The sequence below is a fragment of the Indicator indicator genome, chromosome 1, assembly GCF_027791375.1.
Source record: "Indicator indicator isolate 239-I01 chromosome 1, UM_Iind_1.1, whole genome shotgun sequence".
NCBI classification, from domain to species: Eukaryota; Metazoa; Chordata; class Aves; order Piciformes; family Indicatoridae; genus Indicator; species Indicator indicator.
Genome location: NC_072010.1, coordinates 56,366,687 through 56,386,121, shown reverse-complemented (window position 1 = coordinate 56,386,121; position 19,435 = coordinate 56,366,687). Strand labels below are relative to the sequence as shown.

Genomic DNA, 19,435 nt, shown 5'->3' with positions numbered 1-19,435 from the left:
TTTTTATTCTGAGTGATAGGCAGATAGTTGTGTAACTTTGAGCTCTGTTTTGATTATGGTAGTCTTTAACCCATGTCATGTAATACTTTCTCTTATGCTTTCGGTGCTGTTTAGGTTCTTGTTTCTTGCTTCTTCGCTTGTTCTTGCCCTATGCCGTTCCCTAGTCTTCATTTTTTTGCTCAGTGGTTTTTCAGGTGACACAAAGGATGAGAGTGATAAACTATACAAGCAGACCAGGTCCCTAGGACTATATAAAGTTGTAGCACTAGTGAAAAATGTGCAGCCATGAGTTGAACTGAGGAAGGAAAAAATAGAGAGATTTAAGGATGACTTGTCTTTTCCCATTTTAGTAATCTTTAGATTTTTATCCTTGGTAGTATCAATATTTTAACTTAACTTTAATATCCTGGTTATTTTTCTCATGATATCCATAAGAGTAGACACAGCTGCTTTGTGCGTTCAAATGAGCACTTCAGGTCAGAAACCACAGAAATTAAGATAACTTGGTAACGATTTTTAAGAGTGCTTTAAAGAAATTAATAACTTCATTAAACAAAGTAGATGGTCCTAATATTATGGTTCCTGTATAACAGCATCCAGAAAATTAATATTTTACAAACTAAGAAACTGAGAACGAAATAGAAATATTTTAACTTACTGGAATGTTTTGAAGTTAATTGAATAGTTTAATGCATCATTAATCATTGCTGACATTTTTGTATACAGCAATTTTAATAGAAGCAAAAGTCATTGTTTTAAGATAAGTTATTGGAAGAAAGGCATATGTATTTAGAAACCTTAAATGCTTTGAAATCTTCAAGAAAACATAAGAAAAGTGATAATATAATTTACTTAAGTATTGGAAAACGGGGATAGCTGGTCTTTAAAAAACTGTATCGCTAGTGGGAAATGACATTTTGATTATGAAGAAGATAGTGCGAAATCATGCAGTTTTAGAAAAGGTCAAATCTTTATTTGGAATATCTGACAACATCTCTTAATACACAGATATATTTAGAACTTTAAAATGTTTGAGATTTCTACTGAAGCTTGAGAAATGACAGGATGTTGCAAGGATAACTAGCTTTTTCAAAGTTTGATTAGCAGGAACAATTTTTGTAGTACATTTTTTCCCCTGTAGGTACTCAAAGACATTATCAATGTGAAACTCAGGTTGTTTTTGAACTGCAGATCCAAGTTGTCAGAAGTGCCATTGACAAGGTAAGTAATTTATAGCTTTTCATATAAATATATGATCTTGCTTTTGTTTAGGAAAAAACATCCTTAGCACCATATATTCTCTTAAAAAGTACACAGTAGTTTGTGTCTCTGGATTCTTTTATGGCACTACTTATTTGCTTTGAATGTAAGTTGAGTGCTACCAAAGCAATTTTTATTTGTCAGGAGAAAAATTCTAATTCTAAGGTGTCAAGCATGGGATCACAGGAAAGTGTTCTTGTTCATCAAATGCACCTCTCATAAACAAACCTTGGGTAAATCAGTAGAGAGTATTTCATGCCCATGGGAACTTGCAGAGGGAGGTTGTGTTTAACTTGGTCACTTCCTACAGCCTGTGTAATGAATATTACAGATTAAGTTCACAGGAATTCATCTGAGTAAATATACAGTTTGCATTTGAGACCTCAGTATAATTGATAAAGAAAGTATCTGCCTTAAATTAAAGTTCAGGGTTCACTAATTTGATTCTAGGTATTTACGCAGAGGCCAGCTCCCAAGAAAGGGTTACTTTCCCTCTAAGAGAAAGAGAAAGGTTTAAGCATTGCCATTCCTTTGGCAGGTATTGTATCCATAGTCATTGAGAGAGACATGGTAGCCTGGATTTTGCAGGTGTTAGTGCCAGGTTCATTGCCTGTGCATGGGAAAGGTGAGAGGAAGAGGTTTTCTGGCATCATTTAGAGAAACTGTGGATGCCAAATGTCAGGTTGGATGGGGTTTTGAGCAGCCTGATCTAGTGGAAGATGTCCCTACCTAAGTTGGGGTGGACTCTGAAGGATCAACCCAAAGCATTCTATGATCTGCCCTGTGTACAGGCCATGTTTTTCTTGTAGCAGTGGTTTAATGTGAAGTGAATTGATTTACCAGCCCAAATACTTCGTAGGAATTGGGTTCCTCACGATAGATACAGAAGAGGAAGGAAGGAAATCGTCATTTTGTTGTAACAAGGATCTTTTACCTGTGAAATAAGTGGAGTAAGTGTTGAAAATGAATGGAAAGACTTCTTTGCTTTCTCTTTGCTGCTGCTAGTGTCCGGAGCCATTCCCAAAGGGCTCTTTCAGTCCAGCAGAAATTGGTCCTTCTGCTTAGCTTAGTGATGCAGATTCATAGAATTCAAGGCAGTTCACAGTCAAATGTTTAGATGCACCTCTTGGATGTTCAACTTCCCAGCCTTTGAGAATATTAATGGGAACTGCACATTTTCATACATATATAAAACCAAAACCAAACCAACCAAACAAACAAAAACCAAAATAGAAAAAAGCTAATAGAATCTGTGTTCATCTACCAGCCTGTTTGAGATGCTGTAGTTATTATCTGACAGTATTTAAAAATAATAGGGGGCTGCTATGTCTCCAAACATCATTAATTTGGTAGACATTCACTATGTTTTTAAATATATTAGAATAACTTCATGTCAGGAACTTTGTGCTTCAGTAAATGTTTGTTGGGTTTTTTTAATGTTTCTTTTTCAACAGCTTCTATCGTTTTGTTCTGGAACCAGAATTAACTTATGGGATCAACAAGCTCCTTCCTTCTGAACCTGTGGCAAAATTCCTAGAATTGCCAGAATCACTCCTTTTGACTCTTAACATGATCACTCCTGAAAGCTGGCTGGTTGAAGCAGTAAACAGTTCCTATGATCTCGATAATATTCGTTTACAGGATGTACGTAATGGTTTGTAAACACTGTAAAACATGTGTTGGACTGTCTGCCTCAAAAGGGAAATGGAAATCTTATGAGACTTGTTTTCCAGAAATGCTTTCTGTGATAATTGATTATTTGGTCAGTATTTACGATTTTTATTTCCATCATCTTTTTTTTTTATAAACTCTCTTTCTTTAAAAAAACAAAACCCCCAAATCTTAAAAAATAAAAATCAGTGAAAGAAAAAAAAAAACACCACCACACTGCACAATACAAGTAAAAGCATTTGTTTTTTCTATGTTGAACTTTGTAATATGCGTGGAGATACTTTTTTTAAGATAACAATAAAGCAGTTAATGGATACTGTGTGCTAGCTTTCTGTTTCTCTTTATTATTACCAAAAATATTTTAAAAATAGGTTTTACCTAAATAAATCTTGAAATAAACAGCAATATATTCAGGTTTATTAATATAGGCTGAAATATATTTGACCCCTTTTTTTAGTTCACAGGTTTTTAATTCCTGAGATCCAAAAATCACTAGATTTGGTTTGCTTACTAAACCTATGCAAAATATTGATGGTGTTTGGTGTTTGGTCCACCAAAGCTGTGTATTTGGGAGGTGTATTGTGACATTACAGGCCAGGATTTACCTTACCAAAGTTGAGATGCCTCAGCTTTCTCAACAGTCAGTAGAGAGAAGGTCCCTTCAGACAAGGATTCATCCTCTTTACCATTGATGCTTGTTTTAAGTAATTTGCATGGAGTTCCTTCTGGAAGGGCCTTTCTCCCTTTTTTTTTTTTTTTTTTTTAAGACAGTTTAATTTAAGTGAGGTAAATCTCACACATTTGTCATTGTAATATGTTGCTTTTCCCACATGGTTAAATGATGTCATTTACTGATGAATTTTTTTTTCCACAGATAAAAGGGACAGTTACAGCAGAATATGAACTAGAATATATTTTGCTTGAAGGACATTGCTTTGATGTAACAACTGGACAACCTCCTCGAGGGTTACAGTTCACTCTGGGCACAAAGAATAATCCTGTCATGGTTGATACTATTGTGATGGCTAACCTGGTAAGGATTGGGTACAGAAATAGTAAAATTGCACATTTTCCATGAGAATTCTTTATGAGCTTTTTATTCTTTAAATCCCTTTCTATGTGTTGCAAGCTTAGTAATTCTAAAAGTACCATGAATACCCTGGAGCTGAGACCATCTACAAAAGATGTTAATTTCTAGTTTGCTGAGCTTTCCCCCCTGCCTTTTCTGAGTGCCTAAACTGGGCGTCTTAATTGCCTTAAGTAGATGGTAAGAGGTAGTTATATTCAGCTGGAGATACCACCAACAAATGTAAGGTGTGAATCACGTTCAGATTATAATAATAATTTTTGTTACACAGTGATCCAGGCAAAAGAAAATTCCTAGTTTAGATGCTTCAGTTAACTGCTTAAAGCCTCTGTGGGACAAATCCATACCTGAAAATTTCTCTGGTCATCCAAAGTAATTTTTTGCTTTTATCAGGCTGCAGAGCAGAAGCTCTTGTGATTTCTGAAGCAAAAGATTTATTTTCTGTTGGTTAATGCAATTTGATAGGAAAAGATAAATTTTGGTGCACAATGAATAAAATATGTTTGATTTTTTTTACTCAACAGTAAAACAGTTCAACATGATGGTACTTTTAAGGATTCTTCACATTCCAAAGCTTTTTTGGGTGTAGTATACCTGGACTTCAGCAAGGCCTTTGACACCATCCCCCATAGCAAACTCCTGGCCAAGCTGGCAGCCCACAGCTTGGACAAGTGCCCTCTGCACTGGGTTTAAGAACTGGCTGGAGGGCTGGGCCCAGAGAGTGGTGGTGAATGGTGCCACTGCCAGCTGGCAGCCTGTCACTAGTGGTGTCCCCCAGGGATCAGTGTTGGGCCCCATCCTGCTCAATATCTTTATTGATGATCTGGATGAGGGGACTGAATCCATCATCAGTAAGTTTGCAGATGACACCAAGTTGGGAGCAAGTTTGCACTTAGTGCCATGATTTAGTTGATTAGTTAGGGTTGGGTGATTGATTGGAATTGATGATCTTGGAGGTCTCTTCCAACCTGGCTGATTCTGTGATTCTTTGGCTTTCACACAGTGATAGCTGCGTGCAGAGTTCCTACTGGGAAGCAGCTGTATTGACTTTTAAAGTTGTTCCAGACAAAACTTTGTTTCAAGGAAACTTTTCAGTTTAAGGTCAATTTAATAATTTTTTTTACTGCTCACTTACTGCTCTAGGTGGAGATTTTATGTAAAACTCAAATTCAGCTAGAAATAAAAGGAGCTCTGAAAGGCATTAATGAGGACATCCAGTAAAGACGATATTTGGTTGCATCACTGCTGTATTACTTCCCAGGCTATTCTGACAGTAGATTGTTTACTAACCTTGGAAGTACCATGTGATGGATAATTGATGTTTCTATGTGTACATGGTTGATTATGAAATGCTGACAGAACAAGCAACTTTCTTTCCCATGTTTTTTAGGGGTATTTTCAGCTGAAAGCAAATCCAGGTGCTTGGACACTGCGATTGCGTAAAGGAAGATCTGAAGAGATTTATCAGATTTTTTCGTAAGTATTTGTCTGTCTTTTGGAAACATGAATTAGAGGTGCAGCATATTTTGAAAAGATCAGACAGTTCTGAAAGAAAATAGAAATGACATGAAAAAAAAATACAACAAGGACCAAACAATGCTTTAAAATTTGTAAGAGGTACCTTATTTCCTGATAGAATAAGTTGCTGTTAGACAGCTCCCTGTGTTCTTGATGGCATTTGCATATGTTAATGCATAATAAGTCTTAAGATGCTAAGCCAGACCTGATGCTATCAAATTCTCTTATACAGCTACATGGCTACCAGGTGCTTGCCTCGTCAATTCCAGCTGTGGTTAACATTATCATGCAACTGTTTGCACCAAATTCTATAGGAAAGTCACTTATGGTTTGGTTGATTAATATTTTGGTGTTCCCAAAATATTCAAGATTCAATATTCAAGTTCCAAGAGTATGTGCAGCAGAGCATTGCCGCCTTTCCAACAGTATCTTGATTAGCTGGAGAGGAAGTGCTGTGAATTTCTCTTCCCAATTATTTTCAGCCCTGAGGGTGCCTCTAAATGCAGTATTATTGATGAATGACATCTTTCTTTAACAGGACCATTATATTCATTTCAGCTGTGTAGGCTTTTTTCTTCTATCAATTCTGATTAATTAGGATATAGAAACACCTTTCAGTTCTGTACACTGGCTGCATGTTGACTGCACCACATTTTCCCCTCTGCAGGGAGAAAACCCTGTACATGGAAAGGAGTAATGTTGTATTCCACTGGCGTTTAACTGCCACTTACATGGCTTGCAGATCTGTAATTTCCAGCGTTGATTTTCATATGAGGATCACATGCTAGCAATCATTCCAACTATTCTGTGGAAGAATTATCTTTTTTCTCATGTTTTGTGTAACAGCAGAGGTCTGCAGCCTATGAGGGTGTCCTTTTGAAGCTTCGGATCTGATCCCTTATAGAAGAACAGACTTGTTTTATTGTATTTCAGCTTCAGTTATTCCTTCTCTGCTCCCCCCCAAAACACCACCCTCCCTGCAATTCTGTGTGCTAAAATAGGTGTGTTTCTTGTAAAATATTGCTTAAGAGCTCAGGAACATGTAGTACTATATGTTAAGTCATCAACTACTATTAAAGACAATTAAAGAATTGATTAACATCAGTTATTTTGAATATTTAGTTAATTTCAGTGTTACAGGAAAAAAAATCACATAATGTCAGTGATTGGAAGGGACCTTGAAAGATAAAATCCACCCCCACTGCCAGTGTAGGATCACCTAGAGTAGGTCACACAGGAATGTATCCAGGTAGATTTTGAACATCTCCAGAGAAGGAGACTCCACAACCTCTCTGGGCAGCCTGTTCCAGTGCTCTGTCACCCTCATAATGAAAAATTGCCTTATGTTCACATGGAACCTCCTGTGCTCCAGCCTGCACCCATTGCCCCTTGTCCTGTGGTTGGACATCACCGAGAAGAGCCTGTCTCTGTCCTCTTGACACTCTCCCTTCACATATTTATAAACATTAATTAGGTCACCCCTCACTCTCCTCTAATCCAAGCTAAACTCACCCAGCTCCATCAGCCTTTCCTCACAAGGGTGATGTTCCACTCCATCATCTTTGTGGCTCTGTGCTGGACTCTTTCAAGCATTTCCCTGCTCTTCTTGAACTGAGGGTCCCAGAACTAGACACAATATTCCAGACGTGGCCTTACCAGGGCAGAGTAGAGGGGAAGGAGAACCTCTCTCAAGGTACTAGCCACATCCCTTCTAATACACCCCAGGATGCCATTGACCTTCTTGGCCATGAGTGCTCATTGCTGGCTCATCGTCATTCTGTTGTTCGTGAGGACTCTCAGATCCTTTTGACCAGAGCTGCTCTCCAGCAGATCAGTCTCCAACCTATACTGGTCCACGGGGTTATTCTTTCCCAGATGCAAGACTCTATACTTGTCCTTGTTGTAGTTCATTAAATTTCTCCCTGCCCAACTCTCCAACCTGTCCCAGTCCCACTGAATGGCAGCACAACCCTCCAGTGTGTCAGCCACTCCTCCCAGTTCTGTGTCATCAGCAAACTTGCTGACAGTCCTCTCTGTTCCCTCATCCAGGTCATTGATGACCCCAGTAACAAACCCTGAGGGACTCCCCTAGGTACAGGCCTCCAGCTAGACTCCATAATGTTAATGGAATACTAGATTCATTCTTAGCGAATTTTAATTTATTTCTTCCAGAAACACTCACAATCTGTTGAAAAAGCAGAAAAGCATAGTCTTTGTGCTAAGAAGTTCAGTTAATCTCCACCAACTGCAGCTATGTCATTTGTCTAATTTAACGTTAAATTCTTAAGATACCTAATTTGATTTATGAATGAAATTATGGTTAATGAAAATGATGTAATGAGCTGTAGCTGAATTAAAAATGAAACAAAATGAAACAATACCACTCTGTGTTCTACACTGGATCAAAGGAAACTTCTGCTGGGTTTTTAAGATTAGTGATTTCCTCTGGGGAGTAATAAATAAAAATGAGCTGAAGTGAGCAGAGCTCTTAGGTAAAAGTAATTTTTAATAAGAAATCTAAGCAAGAGCTTGTCTTTTTTTTTAATTTAATTATTACAAGCTGTAGGCTTGAAGTACAACAGCTAAAGTATGCTTGAGAGGCTGTACCAGGGTCTTTGATATTAATTCTACTGATGTCGGTGTGTTAACAGAATCAAGTTGCTGTCAGAACTCAAGCAACTATTTGACAGGATGGAATTTTGCCAAGAAGCATTGCAGAATGCTCTTCGTCCTCCTATACTATCCTATACTATACATCAGGTTCTCTCCTGTTGAATTATGAGATGAACTTTTTTTCTTTGAGGCTCAGGCCTGTATGTTTATGATAGGAGATTCAGGAACAATACAGGTTCTTGAAGTTACAGCGTGTTCTATACCTCAATGCTTATTTGCTTGTCTCATATTAACATCTAATACACAGGCAAATAATTTATTTTTACTGTATGTAAATACACAGCTTTTGAAATAAGCTTCTTTTTTTTCCCCCTGAATGATGCTTCTAACAAGTATCATTATTTCAAAGCAGTCACACTTGTAAATCAATTTGTTATTAGTGAATTACTATGAAAATTGGTATAGTCGGGAGCACTCCGAGCATTGCTTGTTATTGAGACTTTGATTCTGTGATGTTAGTAGGAAAACAAGTAGGTACTGCAAGATAATACTCTGCAGAAAAAGGTATAAAAACCTAAAAATAAATAAGTAAAAGCTCTTGCTGAATATTTCATTTCTGAAAAATGGAGTTAGATCTAATTTATTACACTTTGGTGGTATTCAGGCTACTTTAACTGAAAGTTGTGTCTTTTTAAATTCAAGCAAGGAGTTTTTTGTTTGTTTAGAGAATTTAATGGAGATCATTTGTCGAACTCAGATGCTTTTGTTCTCCATTTGGAAAATTATAATTTATATTATATGGATATTTATTTGTATTTATGTTAAAAGTATGCAGATGTTTTGAAACATTTTAAATCTGTGACATAAACAGTCTACTGGACATGTTTTGTACAACAGTTATCTAACAATGTAGTTGTTTTAAAGCATTTAATAGTGCTGCTGTCAGAGTGCAAGACGTTTTGCTTGCATTTAACATTGAAGTTGTTCCTACATGTCAGTGAGTTTACAAATTAAGTTACACTAACAGCATTCAGTACTTTCTGGACAAAACATGAAATCCTTATTGGTTTTGTTAAGGGAGTTCATAAATCATGATCCCAGTTCTTCCAAACCCCAGGTCACATTCAAAACCTTATTCACATGATTGCTCATTTGAAATGTGCATATCTTACATGAATAAAATTACAACATGCACAGAGAATGGATGAGGGGTCCTGTATAAGACTCAGCACACTGATTTAAAATTAGAGAACGTATGACAGGCTTGATTTCCTTTCAGAGGGGGACCTACATAAAAATAAATTAATATCTTAGTCTATAAATAGCCATTGATGGTGTGGTTGGGTGACTAGGAATTGAAATGAAGAACTTGGTCAGGAAAAGAAGTTACTGTCACATGATTGTAGGAAGTATATGAAGACACAGAGAAACAGGTAAATTTGCTCTTGAGACCCATGTGAAGTGTCCATAGTGACTATCATTCTTCATTCTGGAACAGGAATTCATCACACTGAGTGCTGTGCAGAGTAGACAGTTGGCTCTTGGTAAAGGTGGAGCCAATAGTGAGGGATCCACAGAAGAGATTTAGGGAGGAGATATTAACATTAGAGCCAAACCAAACACTTTGAGAATGTTGCAAAGACTTTGGAAAATTACCTTCATTGGTTGAGCTACAGAGCTGGCTACAGAATTCATAAGAGATTTTGACATAACTGAGTAACAGAAAATCTTGATTGTGTAAAACCTGAGGGCAAAAGTGGAAGCACTGTGCTAGCTGCCACAATTTCTGGCATTAGCAGTTTGTTTGGCACTGGTTTTACTATTTTAGAGCTTTTCAGTGACACACTTTATTTAAAATGGAGATTTGTGTCCTTTCACGTTGAGTGATATACATTCCTGTGATTAAAGAAAAAAAATGAATCAAGCCTAAGAGGCAGCAGATCAACTTAAAAGAGTATTTTGGGGTTTTTTTGTATGCATAGTCTTAGCAAGAGAAAACTACATAATGCTATCAAAAGACAGGATTGAAGGAAAAAGATACTGGCTATTGAGGTATAAAAGCTATACAATTTGAGAATTATGTTTTTATACTGTATCACAGAGTGACAGCAAGATTTTTCGTACTTGTTACTCAGTGGACTGCAGTAGAGTTTTGGGATGCCTGAATGACTTTAAAATGATGATCAGCAGGGCAGATGATGCTGCTGATGTGATACCCTTGCACAGCTTTGACTTTGGGGGTCTGATTGCTTTAGTAAAAAGCAAATCAGTTGAAAGCCAATCTTTTTTATCTCAACACTTTGACAAAGTTTTCCCTAGATTTCTTAAAGCGGGAACTTTCTACAGTAATTAAATGCACTTGCTCCCCCTCCCCCCCTTTTTTTCTGCCAAACAAAGCACTCTGCTTGTTGGTTTTGCTCTCTCCATCTTCAGTGCTCTTCTGTCCTCGTTCTTTGCATTTTGTTGAATATAATAGTGCATGTTTTAATGAGTCAGTACACTTGAATGTTGTTTTTTTTCCCCCTCACAGCCATGAAGGAACAGATTCTGTAGCTGACCTGACAGATGTTATCGTGGTATTAAACAACTTCAAAAGCAAAATTATCAAAGTACAAGTATGTAAAGAGATACCTTTTTTGTCTGCAGTATTTCCTTATGTGAAATATGACTAGAGCTTACATGTCTTAGGCTATATTTAATTGGCAGTTGAGTACTGAAATACGTAATTTAGATTTTGTATAATTAAATAGTGTGAAAATTATTGTACTTAATTTCAGCCAATCGGATTATACTAATTGCGTGGAATATTGTTAAAGAGCTGTTAAACACAGGAATTATCTCCTCTAGCTTAAAGTTTCTGAGAGCATAGTGTAGGTATCTTAAAATCCTTCTCTGCTTAGTAGAATGAGTCCAAAGGACCGTTGATCCTATATTGCATGTGTTTTAAAACCAAGGGGTTGACCACCTTTTAAGACATCCATTTGTCTTCTGTGATTGGGGTGGGATTTTACATGAAGTCCAGATACCAGAGTGGAAGTTAAAATTATCTGTGTTGAATTCTACCCTGAGCTACCAAATCTGTGTAAATGAAATTGCATTACTTTCCTTCTTGAAGATGTGTCGAAAAGAGATAATGAAACATGATTGATATTAAGGAGAAAGTGGAAAACCTAGAACACTGTGAAGTTCTGTTTTGTAAATAATGTTTTGTGTAGGTGTCCTTGGTACATTGTATTCTCATTATAGACATTGGGAAGGAGAGAAAAAAATGTAAACATAAGTACAAAAGGAATTTTTAAAACCACATAGGAGTCACTTCCCTAGTTCAGTAACTGAAAGTTTCCAGAACTTGGAGGAAATGTGTAACTCTCTGGAGTGTGATAAGCCTACCTTTAAACCACAGGGAAAGAGTATGAATGGTGCCATTTGGGTCAAAATAGGAAAATTATTCCATGTGAAAGGTGGTACATATTCAGATTATAACTAGAATATGTGAGCTCAATGATTCAGCTGAATTACAGTTCATGTCAGCAAAAACTACATGTGGCTGCAGAAGCATTAGCTGAAAAGACACATGATTGAATGTGTGCAGAAGTTTGTGAGCATTAGCCTACATTTAGTGAAAGTAACGTAATGTTCAAGCATGAAGTGTTTTAGAAGCTATATAGGTTTCAAAACCAGTTAAATTTCTTTTCAATCAAGAAAATTAAGGTCAGCAACCAAAATTAATCTGGTGCTTTTATTAAGCATCTGAGTAAGATAGTGGAGATTGCTTAAACTGGATAGGAGATTTTATATTCCAGTGCCAGATTTGTCACTTTCTCCTTGTGAAGAGCTTGCAAGAATCAGAGTTTCCCTTCAAATACGTTCCGTGCATGGTGTAACACCCTGCTATCCTTCTTCTGCCAGCTGATGGCTGGATCATGAACTCAGGAGGGAGGTAACGAGAGACGATTCCCCACGCTTTCAGTTACTGTTTGCGTAAAGAGGTACAGAGGGTTTGAACATGTTTGAATTACTAATCACCATTTCATTTTTCTTAATTGGTTATTTTTCTTATTATTGCAGTAAGTTCTGTATGTAGTTTAAAAGTGTGAAATGACATTTTTTACTGTTCCATGGGGTTCAGGATTTTTCTGAAATTGGTAAGATGGTGGTCCAGCTCTAGCCAGCAGGCACACCAGAGTTAGATATCAGAATTGAAGTAGTAATTATTAGCAATTAACTTCCCAAGTTTCACAAATATATTTGTATTTAATAAATAGGTACAGAAGAAGCCCGATAAAATTAATGAAGAGCTTCTTACTGATGGAACAACAGGAAAAAAAGGAAACAGGGAATCAGTTACAAGGTAGCACATGATTTGCTTACATTTTAACCATGCCAAGACATGTTTATTATTACTCACACCATATAAGAGTTTCTTAACTGATAGAAATAAAAATATTTACACTTCTAGTTTCTGTTAATTTTCTCCATTGGCATTATTTTTTTGTTGTTGTTGTCAGGGAACAAGTCTCAATGTGAAAGTCTCAGCCCATAACGTGGTACTCAGGTGTACCAAACTGAACTTCAAATAGCATGCTAGGATGCAGCTTGTCTGCTGCAAGACATAATTTATGAAAGTTCAAGAAGTGTTTTTTTTCATTTGTCAATAAAATACCTTTAAAGTGTGAGTTCTATAAATAATTGTGATAAGATTCAAGCTTTAAATTTCAAGCATTACATTAATATTTCTAACTTGCCATATACTGTTGTAAAATTTTGCTTTCAGTTGCTCATAATGTTGCTCATAATTGTTATCTGTGGATGGTGTGTGGTTCAGGCTTAATTTTTTTTCATTTGAATTTAGTTTTTATTAATAAGATACAAATTCATGTGAAATTTTTACATTGTTTTGAAGAATGAGATAAATGAAGTGTTTCATCTCTGCTTACAAAAATAATTTTTGTTGTTTATTTCTTTTTTTTTGTTTGGGTTCGCTTGTTGTTTTTTGTGGTGTTTTGTTTTGTTTTTTTTAATTAGAGTAGTATATATGTGCTATGGATCAGAACATGGGATGTTTTATCAGTTTCAAGGACGTGTTAATTCTCCTTTTGAGAGCATTTACATCAGATGACCTGTTACCAATGTATTTTAGAAACAGTGGCTTGGATGCTCTGCAAGCATTCTTCTAATACTTCTGAGATCTTTTTTACATTAAATGTCTGAAAAAGATAATGTTCTCATACATGAAAATTGAGGTGCTGACAAAAGTACTTGCCAAATCCTTTGTTTGGTTTATTATGTCAAAGAAGAATGATCTTTGGCCTTGAATCTGGAATGCTGGTACCACAATAAATTAATCCATTCTTTCAAAGTGGTGATAATTCCTCTGTGGAATCTTCAAGGCTGTTGTGGGTTGGGGACTTAATTTGCAATACGTTGTTTCCATACTGGACACTCATGTTTGCTCTTGGGAAGTCTGATTTCCAGCACGGGTTGTTTCTGCAGTGTGCTACCAGGTGCATAGATATAAAATTGCAAAGGCAAGAAAATGAAGGTAATGCCTTCTGACATCAGCAATTCAGGGCTAATGACTTGGCTGTGTAAACAACTTTAATCAAAGTAATTGTAGATCTCTTTGCCGTGCAAGAAAGAAAATTTCATTAGCTTTGTCTGTCCAAAAGTACCTTTAAGCATGTAAGATCTACTGTTGAGGTAGATTCCTCTATTGTTCAGGAGAACATCTTTAGACTGTAATTCAGGTAGTAAGAAACAGTGTCTGTGCGAGGGATTTAAGAAGAATGACTTTTTCAATAGTATTTTCTCTGTACACTAGAGTCTTTCTGATCCCGAACAATGGCTGCAAGACTCAGAAAAGGTTTTCTTCCTTCTACAGTAGCCTTGGCAATGGTTGCCAGTCGCAAAGACTCTTAAGATAAAATGCATGGCAGTTCTACTTTATGTAGTAAACAGCTGACCCCAGTTAATCCTTAGCACACGTTTCTTGGCAGATCTAGGAGTGGCTTCTGTTTCAGCTTAATCATCTCTCCTGATAAGGCCTCCTGTATCTACAGTATCTCAATATTTTATTGAGTTTCTCTCAATGATTTTGTTTAGCACAATTTATCAACTGATCATTTTACTGTTACAATATTGACTAGGTTCAGAAAGTCTTCTAGACTACTGTAGTACAGCTCTCCAAAATGTATTCCTGAAGCCAGAGGTCAGGAAAATGGACCCAAGGATGACTTCTTCTGCAGAATGACTTTGGCTGAAAGAATTTTTCATTGTGTTCAGGCTTTCCACTTATAATTGGCTGCATCAAAGGGTGTATGTGCAGTGGTCAAAATCTCGTCTCTCTCTAAGAGTTACAAGGCCAGAGATCTCATGATCTTCCAGATCTAGTCCTTTTTTCACAGTGGGTTGGTTCATGAATGTGCATCAGGCTTAGAGCTTGACTGAGCTGTTGAACTCCTTCACCCAATAAAGTTTATTTGCTCTTCCCATTGATTCAAGTTTGTACCTCAGGGGCATGATTTAAAGATTTGTCAGCTTCTTGCTGTTTAGGAACTTGTAAAATATCTTTTGATATTCCAGAATGAAAAGTATATCCTGCCAGCACACGGTTCCTTACAGGAATCCACACGTGCTCTGACATGGGATTTGTGTGTGTGCTATGTCACAAATCCTTTTATAACTCATCTGCCCTTCTCCAGTTGACTGCTTTTCCCATGGGAACTTACAAGTTAAGCCAGCCTTCTTCTGAGCAGATTGTTCAATTCAAATGATCTCTGCCTTCTGGAAAGCTTTGCATAACCAATATATTCAAGATCCTTGCATCAAAGCCTGATGATTCTTTTTTTTCACACCACACATGGTGCTGGTTGTATTATAAAGAGATTAATGTTCTTTTAGTCCTAAGTGTATCCTTCTAGTATCTTTTAGTCCTAAACTATTACTAAATATAAGAAACAGGACAAAAGATCAGAAAGGAAGAAATCAGACAGTTTGGGACTGTGAACTGATGTCTATTTAGCCTGTGGCAACTCAGTGCTAGTTGTTTCTTTGGAGATGCCCCACCATGCAATCAGGGTCACTCTGCTGGTGTCCCTTTGTTGTAGGTGTTTGCTGTAGTCCTAATCAGGTGTGACCATGGTATCTCCTCTTCCCATTGCTGATTGAAAAGAATGGGTTTCTCAAAAGATTGTTTGCACCACATACACACTTTGCAGCTTTCTGAGAATTCAGTTTGGAGTTAGGGGATTGATATAAACTTTTTTTAATGTGTTGGAGATTTGAGACTTGTCTCATTTGCTCCTCAAGATTATGAGGAATACTTATTTTTATGCTTCTAAAAGTATATTTTAAAAAAAGATCAAAGCAGAAGAAAACTTAATAGGAGTGACTCATACAATCTGTGTGAGGAATGACTCACCTGAAAAAGACTATTGAGGGGAATCTCCAACTATATCAAGCCATAGTGTAACCAATTCAGCTAAGGCAGCCTTTGCAGTTCTGAAATTTGTAAAGCAGTGCTGTGAGGGAGACTGCGCATGTGATTTAAAGGCTGTGAGGGAGACTGCACATGTGATTTAAAGCAATTGTCCTAGGATTTGGTATTCAAAGCAAGCAAAGAATGCTGTGCAGCAGAAACAGAAAACTCATAGACAACGTACCTCAAAGATACAGGGTAGCTTATAGGAAGAGTAGTTTGACAAATTTTAAGGAATAATTAATCGACTGATTAGGAAAAACACTTGGAAAATCCCATCACTACAGACCACTGAATGTTATGAGAGTATTCTGGGAAAGGCTACTACTCCTCAGCATTGTCTTTTGCTGTTGATTGCTGCTGCTGACAGGAAGATACTGGGCTAAATACATGGCTTGGGCTGGTATGGTCATCTCTACTTATGTTCAGTCAGTATTTTAGAATTTATGTTCAGCTCAACAAACGATGGGGCTATGTAGATATCCCTTACCTTGAGAATAGGCATTCATTCTTGTGATGTAGAATGCACACAGATGAAATTTAAAAAATAACTCGCTGGTTTTTAAAAATAACCAGTTCTCAAAGTATTTTGGCTCTGTGTATTTCTGGTTTTTGCTTTGATAGAACGTGGAGTTCTGTTTGAAAATAGTGGAGGCTGTACTTTTGCCATTGTTTGTCTTGAATGACTTGCGTACGAAGTGTTGCTCTCAAAAGATTTTTGTATCATAGGCATATACACTGGGAGTAGAATTTAAGTGTATTCAGTTAGTTGGATGATTCTTTTATTTATTTTCTTACTTTTGATTCTTTATGGTATTAATGGTTGTATGGCAGTATTTCCTTTCTGCTGAATGTATTTTTTTATATAATAATTTTGGGTGTTCCTTTTTAGATTTTCAGAAGAAATTTCAACAGAAGAGAAGGAAAAGAAAAGTGATATTCTTAACATTTTTTCAGTTGCTTCAGGCCATTTATATGAACGTTTTTTGAGGTAAGGAAAGGGAAAAAGCAACCAATTTCATAGGGATACTGCAAGTGTTCATCCTAAAATTAAGCAGCTTAAAGAGGCTGACATTTTTACCGAAGTGCAAAGAATGAATTGTCTAAACATAGAAAAGCATATATATGTATACAGCGAGAATGAAATTCATGTTTGTTTGACATCAAAGTGATTCAACATATAGATATTCTTTGAAAAAGAAAAAACATTTTTCATATCTTTCATGAGTGCATGAGCGAAGTGTGAACATAAAGGATGAAGTTCAGCCTCTCTTTACAATCACAGGATTGTAGAATAGTTTGGGTTGGAAGAGACCTCCAAAGGTCATCTAGTCCACCCCCCACGCAGTCAGCAGGGACATCCTCCACTAGATCAGGTTGCCCCAGAACCCTGTAGAACCTGGCCTTGAATATTTCCAAGAATGGGCCCTCAACTACCTCCCTGGGCAACCTCTTCCAGTGTTCCCATACCCCTGTGGTAAAGAACTTCCTCCTAGTGTCCAACATATTTAGGTTGGACCTACTCTTCTCTAATTTAAAACCATTGCCCTTCACCTTATCACTACAGGCCTTTGTAAACAGGCCCTCTCCAGCCTTCTTGTAGGCCCCCTTCAGGTACTGAGCGGCCACTATTAGGTCTCCCCAGTCTTTTCTCTATCCTGAACAACCCCAGCTCCCTCAGCCTGTCCTCATAGGAGAGGTGTTCCAGCCCCCTGATCATTTTTGTGGCTCTCCTCTGGACCTGCTCCATCAGGTCCATGTCCTTCTTATCTTGAGGGCACCAGAAGTGGACACAATACTCCAGGTGAGGTCTTACCAGAGTACAGTGACAGAATCACCTCTCTCAATCTGCTGGCAACACATCGTTTGATGCAGCCCAGGATGTGATTTGCCATAGTAGCAGTGACTTTAGTAGAGTTGCATCTATCTGTTTAGTGCAGACTTTGGATACTGTAATATGCAGGTATTGCCTTACTCTTACCTCTGTGTTCATTCAGTGAGTAATGATTACTTTGAAGGAATTCTTACAGTATTGCCTAATGTGCTCACAATCACCTCTGATATCTTTCTGATTTCTTTCAGTACTTGTCTACAGGTGTCAAATTTAGTGATTTTTTTTTTTCCTACCCTAAAATGGAATTTCACTATTTTTTCATGCTTTTTTTGGAAAGTAGTATTTTGTAGGTATTGATTTGTATTTTTTAATAGGTCGACACAGACTGAATGTCTGCATTTCTTTCCTTCAACCTACAACAACCTTTCTCAGGGACTTAATTTTTTAATATACAAACCAAAACATTTTGATGCTTCTTTACCTGTTTTAAAGTTTATTATTTCTTGATTTTTAAGGCAGACTTGACCTCTTGTAAGGTTGTTAAGGCACTGCTTATATGTTTTGTTACACCAAACAAATGCCATAATAATAAAAAAAGATGAGCTGAAAATAGTGTTATATGTAGTTATCAAGGGTTTTCTGAAGAGGATATTAACTTGAACTATGCTTTCTCTTTTCCACTATTTTTCATTTCAGCATTTTATGAAACTTAACAAATAGGACTTTATTAAACTTAACTATAGGAAGGATATTGAGGTGCTGGAGCATGCCCAGAGAAGGGCAATGAGGCTCACAAAGGGCCTGGAGCATGTGGCCTATGAGGAGCATCTGAGGGAGCTGGGGTTGTTGGGTCTGGAGAAGAGGAGGCTGAGGGGAAGACTTCATCGCTCCTTACAACTACCCGAGGGAGGAGGAGGTTTAGGCTAGATGTTAGGAAGTAATTCTTCAGTGAAAAGATTATCAAACACTGAAATGGTCTGCCCAGGGCACAGGTGGTGGATTCACAGTTTCTGAAGGAGTTCAAGTTGTCTGTGGACCTGGTGCTTGGGGACATGGTTTAGGGTTGACTCTTCAGTACTGGGTCAAAGGTTGGACTGGATGATCTTTGAGGTCTCTTCCAACTGGATGTATTCTATGATTCTATTTCTAAACCAAGTTATCTCAGTAGCCAAGTTAATACAAGGTATTAATTGTTACTCTATCAGACACTTCCCTTAGGATAAAGCTTGTTAAGAGATCCACTTTTGAAATTGTTCCAATATTGCTTACCCAAGCTGTATTGAATAAATCCATCTCAAAGCAATCTTGCATTCATGTTCTTTAAAGCTTTTTATTAAAAGTAGACAGAAATTTCTGCTTAAACTGAGTTAAATAAAATTAATACTTAGAGGTTTAGGTGCAGCTAAAATTTAATGACCTGTGTGTATTTGTTTGTTTATTGTAGACTTGTATTTCCACAGAATCATGATGCTTTCTGTTCTACGTCATACGAAAACACCAGTTAAATTTTGGTTTCTGAAAAATTACCTCTCCCCAACATTTAAGGTAGGAGAAACATATTTCTTATTTAAAATTTTTAGTTTGTTGTTTTCAAATTAAAAAAAATTACAATTGAATAATTATATGTAAATTATATATACATAATAATTTATATTTTATATTTTTAAATTATATGTATAATGATATATATATTTAAAATTGTTTCCACAGATGGCAGTGATCTCTGAATGTATTAAATACCAGTAGTTTTAGGTCTAAGGTATAAGGTTCTTCTTTTCTGGAACCCAAGGCCCACTTTACAATGATTTATTCTGTTAGTCTCTATGAGTTTGAAGGAATGCCTTTTGTATTTGCATAGCTACTACTAGAACTAAATGAATGTTTTAAAAGAATAATTTCTTTATTCTGTAAGGCTAATATGGCTTCAACTTTGGCTCTGCATTCCCTCTTTTTCCTTCTGTGTTGCAAGCATGTC

The 19,435-nt window shown here is 36.8% G+C and overlaps 1 protein-coding gene across 1 annotated transcript in view; it reads left to right on the top strand.

Annotated features, from left to right (window-relative positions):
* Positions 1-19,435, top strand: part of UGGT2 (UDP-glucose glycoprotein glucosyltransferase 2) — an 89,487-nt gene that overhangs the window by 62,523 nt on the left and 7,529 nt on the right. The window contains exons 24-31 of the mRNA XM_054400353.1: positions 1,142-1,221; positions 2,715-2,904; positions 3,806-3,964; positions 5,409-5,494; positions 10,680-10,764; positions 12,415-12,500; positions 16,519-16,617; positions 18,921-19,005. Coding sequence (XP_054256328.1) covers positions 1,142-1,221; positions 2,715-2,904; positions 3,806-3,964; positions 5,409-5,494; positions 10,680-10,764; positions 12,415-12,500; positions 16,519-16,617; positions 18,921-19,005 — 870 coding nt within the window. The remainder of the gene's footprint in view (positions 1-1,141; positions 1,222-2,714; positions 2,905-3,805; positions 3,965-5,408; positions 5,495-10,679; positions 10,765-12,414; positions 12,501-16,518; positions 16,618-18,920; positions 19,006-19,435) is intronic.